Source organism: Buceros rhinoceros, unplaced genomic scaffold (assembly GCF_000710305.1).
Source record: "Buceros rhinoceros silvestris isolate BGI_N320 unplaced genomic scaffold, ASM71030v1 scaffold17576, whole genome shotgun sequence".
NCBI classification, from domain to species: domain Eukaryota; kingdom Metazoa; phylum Chordata; class Aves; order Bucerotiformes; family Bucerotidae; genus Buceros; species Buceros rhinoceros.
In genome coordinates this window covers 1-8,874 of record NW_010417106.1, presented here as the reverse complement: position 1 = coordinate 8,874, position 8,874 = coordinate 1, and the positions used below count along the sequence as shown (strand labels likewise).

Below are 8,874 nucleotides of genomic sequence, written 5' to 3'. Positions count from 1 at the left end.
TTGAGGATCAAATCATCAGCGCCAACCCACTCCTGGAGGCCTTTGGAAACGCGAAGACCGTGAGGAACGACAACTCCTCACGCTTTGTAAGTCGTTGCTTTGGACAAAAGTCCCTCCTCATTGTAACAGTAGTGCTGGGCTAGTGGTATCCTCGCACAAGGAGATGGCAAGGAAATGCCTCCAGGCTGAACTGCTGCTGCTTCTCCTTAACAGGGCAAGTTCATCAGAATCCACTTTGGTGCCACAGGCAAACTGGCTTCTGCTGACATTGAAACCTGTAAGAGACTGCCCTGGCCTGACCACTTTCCTTCTAACCCTCCCCAGTTCTTGTGCCTGACTCTTTCTATGTTCCTCGCCAGATCTGCTGGAGAAGTCCAGAGTCACTTTCCAGCTCAAGGCAGAAAGAAGCTACCACATATTCTATCAGGTCACCTCCAACAAGAAGCCAGAGCTAATTGGTAGGAGGCATCACTGAACTTTTTGGAAGAAGATCACTAAGCAACATTTAACTGCATTACACAACCAATGAAATAAACCCCATGAACCCATTTCTTTTCAGAAATGCTCCTCATCACCACCAACCCCTATGACTACCCTTTTGTGAGTCAAGGTGAGATCACTGTTCCCAGCATTGACGACAAGGAGGAGCTGATGGCTACGGATGTAAGTAACTTACTAAACAGATCAACAGGCACGGGTTATACATCTCATTCCATGCAAATATTTATCTTTGCTGATTGTGCTGCCAGAGTGCCATCGACATCCTGGGCTTCACTGCTGAAGAGAAGACAGCCATCTACAAGCTGACGGGGGCCGTCATGCACTACGGGAACTTGAAGTTCAAGCAGAAACCGAGAGAGGAGCAGGCAGAGCCTGATGGCACTGAAGGTATCAACAAGCTCCCTAACTAACCCTCCTGAAAGCCACCATGGATGTGGAAGACAGCAAAAGTTGTTCGTTGGGCTTTAGGATCCTGAGGGAGACAGTAAGCCAGAAAAGAACTGTCCATTGTCCTCTTCTCAGTACAAGTATACCCTAATCTCAGGATTTTTCTGTCTTATGCTTCGAGCAATCAATAGTTTAAACTGCCCTTTTGGCAAAAGGGTCAAACTGCACTTCCAGGAAGTCAGGAGTGATGGATGTCCTCTGACATTATTAGTCGTACCTTTGTTGCAACATCGCTTGCCGTTGTGAAACAGCCAAGTGGTTCAGCTTGAACAGGATCGGGACCATGTTCCCATTCATCCTCTCCTGTAAGACGCTCAGGGAACTCTGGTGTGAGAGGTGTATTTGATTCCTCTCCTCTGCCGGTGCAGGACTTACAGCCCATGTCTCCAGCAATCTGAGCAGTGGCTTCTTTTAAAGGACAAGTACCACAGGCAAAAAGAGGACAAGTAGAGAGTTACTGATCAGCAGAAACCAAAGCTCAGAAAGGGACTCTGTAGGCTCTGGATCTGGAAGAGGTCTGAGATATCCTCTCGGTGTTTCACCCTAAAGACTGGGTGGTTTTTGTCACCTGAACGTAGGGCAGTACCTGACTGTTGTCTCTGCAGCTCTGAGTGACGTGTGTACCACGCATACCCAGACAGGCAAGCTTCAGCATTCCGTGTCATGCCAGGAGATTTTTGAAGACATCGTTACTTTCTACACACTTCAGTGAAGATTTTCGAACATAAATTCTTTCAGAAAAACTCAATATGCCTGATGGTGACTCTGACATTACCCAGATTCCCTCTATCAGAGTCTATTGAAGGATTTCAAAGCACAGCATTCTGATTCCTGCAGCCTTTCAAAAACACCCCAGGATTCAACGTGTATGTGACATTACATTCTTCCTTTTTCCGCTATATTTTTAGTTGCTGACAAGGCTGCCTACCTGATGGGTCTGAACTCAGCTGACATGCTCAAGGCCCTCTGCTACCCCCGAGTCAAGGTTGGGAATGAATATGTGACCAAGGGCCAAACTGCACAGCAGGTAACAAATGTGGTCACCTGGAAGCAAAGTTACTGGAATTAACATCCTTCTGGTTCTCCTCTGCGCTGTGGGGTAACTCCAGGCATTCACGTCTATCACAGGTGCACAACGCAGTGGGTGCCCTGGCAAAGGCTGTCTATGAGAGGATGTTCCTGTGGATGGTTGTTCGCATCAACCAACAGCTGGATACGAAGCAGCCCAGACAGTACTTCATTGGTGTGCTGGACATTGCTGGCTTCGAGATCTTTGATGTAAGGAACATAGAATTGGTAGGAGCTATTTGTCCTTTTGGATGGTTGTTCGCATCAACCAACAGCTGGATACGAAGCAGCCCAGACAGTACTTCATTGGTGTGCTGGACATTGCTGGCTTCGAGATCTTTGATGTAAGGAACATAGAATTGGTAGGAGCTATTTGGAAGTGACAGCTGGATGGTATGATCGCCCTGAGACTTATTTTTAAAGAAGATGTAGTATCATCCCATAATTATTTGAAGATTTTTACCTTTTTTTGTCACGAAGGCAAAAAAATGACCTTTCAAAGGACTTATTTCAAGATGAGCAATCATCTTGAAAGTACAGAAAGGTCCAATCAGAAAAATTCCTTGGTTTAAAATTATCAAGGACAAGGCAGTATGAAAATGTATCTATAATGATAGACCTAAGCTTTTTTTTTTTTTTGTCCCTGTAATTTGGTCTCAGATTATACAGGAAATATATTTTATCTTCACATTTTTATCCACGATAACCAAATTCCTTGTGGACAATTAATTTGGTGCATTTCTCTGTTTCATTATGTAGACATAAAGCAGACTGAGGAAATGCACAGACTTGGCAATGAAGACGAGACTACTGCAACCCATTTGTAAAGGATGAGGTTTGGCAATTATTGCTGCATCTTGCAAATAATGGGTCTTTCTTACTTTAATTCCAGTTCAACAGCTTTGAGCAGCTGTGCATCAACTTCACCAATGAGAAACTGCAACAGTTCTTCAACCACCACATGTTCGTGCTGGAGCAGGAGGAGTACAAGAAGGAAGGAATCGAGTGGACATTCATTGACTTTGGGATGGACCTGGCTGCCTGCATCGAGCTCATCGAGAAGGTACCTTTTCTGTTCAAATTCACTGCATGTGTGAAAATTCTATGATTGCTTGGTCTCAGTTTTCAAAGGGATCTTCTATGTTCATGCCAAAGTGTTCAGCATTTGTTACTCAAAATACCTTGCCATGTAGTCTATTTTTTCTGTCAAGTGAGACTGAAGGAGACTTCACACAGCCTTGAGGCAGCAAGTCTGTACTGATCTCTTTTCAAGTGCCAAAAGATCATTACTCTCCCAATAAAATGTCCTTCCAAGATGGCCAGAGTCAGTTTCCAGCTCAGCATGTCCTCCTCACCTTTCAGCTCTAACAGACTTCTGCTTGTACTTGTCTTTGTAAAATTAACATAGCGGGAGGACATACACCACTGTCAGCACACAGTCGCACTTACATGTGCATCCTTTGACTGACAACGAGAAGACAGCTGCACTGCACACGAGATGAAAAGTTCGGTGGCTGGCAGGATGATAAGTAGTTAGAATCACAGAATCATGGTACTGTTGAGGTCTGAAGGCAACCCTGGAGATCACTTAGTCCAACCACTTTGCTCAAGGCAGGGTCAGCTAGAGGAGGTAGCGCAGGACGTCCTGTTGGATTTTGAATATCTCCAGGGGTGGAGACTCCACAGATTCTCTGGGGAACCTGTTCCAACTTTTGACCATCTTCACAGCGAAGAAGCATTTTTCTTCCATTTAGACGGAATTATGTGTATCTCAATTCATGCCTATTCCATCTTGTTCTGTCACTGGACACCACTGAGAAGCCTGCAGCTCTGTCCCCTCCCATTAGGTATTTATACTCTTTGATAAGATCCCCCAGAGCCTTCTCTTTTCCAGGCTATAGAGTCTCATCTCTCTCAGCTTCATACATCTGTATGCCAGATGTTCCAATTATCTAAAGAGCTTCATGACCTGCCACTGGCCTCACTCTACTATGTCCACGTTTCTCTCATACTGGGGAGCCAAGAACTGGACACAGCACCCCAGATGGTTCTCAGCAGAACTGAGTGGAGGGAAAAGATCACATCCCTTGAGCTCCTGGCAACACTCTTAATGCAGCACCTTTGCTGCAAGGGTGTATTGTTGGCTTGTGTTCAGTTTGTCTAAGACATCTGTAGGTACTTTGAGTCCCTCTGGTTATGAAGATAGTGCTCTGATTTTTTAAAGCATAGTCTCAACAAAACTTGAATCAATTTCCATTAATCTTTATGATTCATTTGGTGTAAAAAAATGTAAGTATCAATAAGTTTAATTTCACTTCCTAGTAGAAAATGTAGTTGAATAATAATCTTTTTTGACGTGTATCTCAGTCTGTGTTATACCTCTCTGACTAGGTGAAGGTCATTACTGCCCTGGAAACTAAGTTACGGTCTGTCTGTTTGTGCATTTCTTATCCAGCCCATGGGCATCTTCTCCATCCTGGAAGAGGAGTGCATGTTCCCCAAGGCAACTGACACCTCTTTCAAGAACAAGCTCTACGACCAGCACCTGGGCAAGTCCAGCAACTTCCAGAAGCCCAAACCTACCAAAGGCAAGGCTGAGGCTCACTTCTCCCTGATACACTACGCTGGCACGGTGGACTACAACATCACTGGCTGGCTGGAGAAGAACAAGGACCCTCTGAACGAAACTGTCATTGGGTTGTACCAGAAATCATCACTGAAAACATTGGCCTTACTCTTTGCCAACTATGGTGGAGCAGAAGCAGGTTGGTTCTACGAATCCCATATTTTCACTGATGTACAGCTTACAAAAAAGAATCATAAGCAGCAAAATCAAAAATCTAAAACTTGTTTTATTTATTTTCAATTTTGCAGAGGCCAGTTCTGGCAAGAAAGGTGGGAAGAAGAAAGGTTCTTCCTTCCAGACTGTCTCAGCGCTTTTCCGGGTATAGTACAGAGTGCGCTATTTCTTCCTAAGGGAAGGAGTAAACCCGCCATTTAAAATGGCTGGGCTTTTTTTTGGCTTTGTTGTGTTAGAAGTCCGTGAAGTTCTCGGGCCATATTTTGCTAGCAAAACCCCCTGAAGTCTGTTTCTGCTTCATTCCACTGCACAACGTTTGGTTTTCTGGTCCCAGGATGGCATTTCCAGATAGAGGAATGTCATAGAAAACTTCTAAAACATGCCTAAAAGATAGCACCTTTCCTTCAGCTGCCCACGTCTGGCTTCAGAATCTGTTACTGCCCTTTCACAGCATTTTGCCCACCATTCGGGAGGATGACCTGTTTGCTTTCTAGTTTTCCTCCATGATTCAGGGATCAGTCTCTTGTAGTTAAAATACCACCACTCCTTGGGTTATGGATTTTTAAGATGTCCGACACTGACATCGCTCATTGTCATGAGCAAGTCTTGCTGCCTGGCTGCTCCAAACTTCTTCTGTCAGGAGGAATATTGCGTCTCTCCTGAGGTTATATGTTACCATAGTCACCCTTCATTTATGATGCCCTTCTTGATATAGCCTGATTTATTCTACAGTTCTGTTGTCATATGATTCTTGATCACCTGACAGCCTCTAACTAGTGCTGAGAACCAGGACATGGGCATGTGTATATGACCTGTGAAAAATAATCATAGCTGTAGAGCCTTGGCCTTGCAAGCAGGACATTATTGCCAGCAGGTACAAATCAAAACTAGTGCAGTAAGCCTGTGTTTAAAGATCATAAGAGTTTAAGAGGGAATGTTCTAGCAAAAATATTATTTGCTGCATTTGGGTTGCATTTCTGTTATGATTTCAAACTTCCTTCCACCGTCCCTCTTGTTCAGATGAGTTTGTGTTTAGACATCTTAATATTTTAGCTGCTTAACCTACAGACTCTGGGACGTCCTCTGGAGGCACCTGCTTCCCTCCACTAATTATAGGCAATAGTTACTTACAAACAAGAATACAGAATCACAGAATCATTTTGGTTGGAAGAGACCTTTAAGATCATTGAGTCCAAACGATCACCTGCACTGCCAGGGTCCCTAAACCACGTCCCTCAAATACAGATATTAATTGCAAAACAAGGCCGGGATTCATCTCACCTTATTCTCATCTTACCATACATGATAATAATGTCATCTAGACCTATAAAACTCAGGTAGTTATTTGTTCCTTTTGCTTTCAGTGGGGAAAACAGGAAGGTTCCAGGTCATGTGCTCCTTATGGCCCATCTAAATGCGTAGTGCAGCATGCTTTAAACTGCCTCCTAGACCTGCCAGCTTGTCTCTGGGTATATTCAATGGAAGATGGATATAACGTCTAACGAAGAGTCAGTGAAATGTATTGCAATTGTACATTTCAGAGTATAATATTTTCTACGGATTAATCAGAAGGACCTAATACATTAAGTTAATACCAGCAAAGATTTGTGGGAAGTCAGAAAAATGGGTACAGGGGTCTTCAGTTCAGAATTCAGCAAACTAATTTTTGTCTGATATTATCTCATTTCAGCAGACACGGTGCTTTTAGTGGAAATTACATTTGCTAATGTAAACTTTTGTTAATGACTCCCCAGGAGAATTTAAACAAGCTAATGACCAACCTGAGAAGCACCCACCCCCATTTTGTACGCTGCATCATCCCCAATGAAACAAAAACACCTGGTAAGAGACTCGCAAACAGAGGAGTTTCAGGGTGGTGCAGCCCTTCCCCTCCGTGTTACAGAACATAGTGTGTATTTGTGCTCTGGATTGATAGGTGCCATGGAGCATGAGCTGGTGCTGCATCAGCTGCGCTGTAACGGGGTGCTGGAAGGGATCAGAATCTGCCGGAAAGGATTCCCCAACAGAGTCCTGTATGCAGATTTTAAGCAGAGGTCAGAATTCTTCTCTTTACTGGATAATTTTGTCCATCTTCAGTGTTTTTTGAAATCCAAGTTTCACCTCTGGTGACTAAAGCCTTCTCTAAAGTTCACGTTTAGCAGCACAGTTACGTTCTCGACTGTACAAACCCATCTGTCTCAACAACAGATCTCTTAATAGTCACAGAATCATCTAGATTGGAAAAGACGCTGAGGATCATCAAGTCCAATGAAAGTCTTCCCATTTTCTCCCCCAGATACAAGGTGCTTAATGCCAGCGCTATCCCAGAGGGTCAGTTCATTGACAGCAAGAAGGCTTGTGAGAAACTTCTTGGATCCATTGATATAGACCACACCCAGTACAAATTTGGTCACACCAAGGTATAAGAACTGTGTTGTTTCAAGTACTATGTGGTTTTGGTTAGCGTGGCTTGAGAACCATACTATGATTCTGCAGATAGTATGTGAAATGATCAGACAGCGTAATTAAAACAAATCAACTAAGTACTTACTGACCCAACACTTGATTAAAACTGGAAATCATCACCATGGGATGATTTAACTAAGAGTTGATCGAGGGTTCATGATATAAGACAAAGTCATGGAATGAAATAATCAAGGGTTAATAAAAACAAAAGCAAATGTCTGGTTGTTACAGTTCCTCAACTGCAGGTAACTGGAAGCCTGGAGGTATAAAAGAGGGTCTATCACCACATGTGTACATTGTGGTTTTGCTCTTTCTCTTAACTTCCCATATTATCTGCTGTGGGGGACAGGTACCAGGCAACTGAAGGAGCAGCACATCACTGCACCTATTTTCATGTTTTTACCTAAGGTGTTCTTCAAAGCTGGGCTGGTAGGCCTCTTGGAGGAGATGAGAGACGAGAAGCTGGCACAGCTCATCACCCGCACCCAGGCCAGGTGCAGGGGCTTCCTGATGAGAATGGAGTACCAGAGAATGGTGGAGAGGAGGTAGGCATTCTCCAAATTAGATTCACTGTATTTGACTTACTGTATCATCATGGTCTAAATATTTAATATTAATTTGATTCACCTCTCAGAGAGTCCATCTTCTGCATCCAGTACAACATTCGTGCATTCATGAATGTCAAGCACTGGCCCTGGATGAAGCTGTTCTTCAAGATCAAGCCCTTGCTGAAAAGCGCAGAATCTGAGAAGGAGATGGCCAACATGAAACAAGAGTTTGAGAAAACTAAGGAAGAGCTTGCAAAGTCTGAGGCAAAGAGGAAGGAGCTGGAGGAGAAAATGGTGAAGCTGATGCAGGAGAAAAATGACCTGCAGTTGCAAGTGCAGGCGGTGAGTACCTACAGTGTGCACCACCCCAACCGAACCGGTGACTATCATGCCAATATTTTCAACTACATTTTCAAAAGCCACATAGACGGTACAGTTTGGTTAAATTAAATAAGGGTGAAGCTGATGCAGGAGAAAAATGACCTGCAGTTGCAAGGGCAGGCGGTGAGTACCCACAGTGTGCACCACCCCAACCGAACCGGTGACTATCAGGCCAATATTTTCAACTACATTTTCAAAAGCCACATAGAAGGTACAATTTGGTTAAATTAAATTGTATTTCATGATGTGGTGCTCTGAAAAATGTAACTAGCCTCAGTAAGGACTGTCAGGAGGCTGTAGTCAAGATATTACATCGATGAGACTTTCCCGTGGTGTGTGCTGAGGTGTCTCTCATTTACAGACAGTTAAGCTGCATCAGAGCAATCAAGACATTTTACTTATATTAGTATAAATATTACTATATTGGTATATATATTAGTAATTAGTACATATATATATTTGTTCTTCCAATTTTTCCTACCTCTCCAAAACTGAGCATGCCTGTTCTTACACACACGTGAATTCTTAGGACAAGCTAAGAGGACATTTCTTTCCTCTCTTTGTTCTCCAGCTAAACAAGATGATAACTTTACAGAGCAGGTCGTGGTTTAGCTGTCACAAACGCCACTCTGTCGTAATCCTGACTCAACAGAGAGGAATCAG

General features: G+C 43.5%; 1 protein-coding gene across 1 annotated transcript; it reads left to right on the top strand.

Moving 5' to 3' along the window:
* Positions 1-8: 8 nt before the first annotated feature.
* On the top strand, positions 9-8,172 carry LOC104488607 (myosin-3-like; the record flags this gene model as incomplete). Its single annotated transcript, XM_010138077.1, has 15 exons — positions 9-86; positions 214-277; positions 360-458; positions 560-663; positions 750-888; positions 1,857-1,975; positions 2,077-2,226; positions 2,909-3,079; positions 4,472-4,781; positions 4,891-4,961; positions 6,571-6,658; positions 6,753-6,870; positions 7,113-7,236; positions 7,691-7,827; positions 7,917-8,172. Coding segments are annotated over 15 exons (2,028 nt in total), but the record flags the coding sequence as incomplete, so codon positions are not given.
* Between the last annotated feature and the right edge of the window lie 702 nt (positions 8,173-8,874).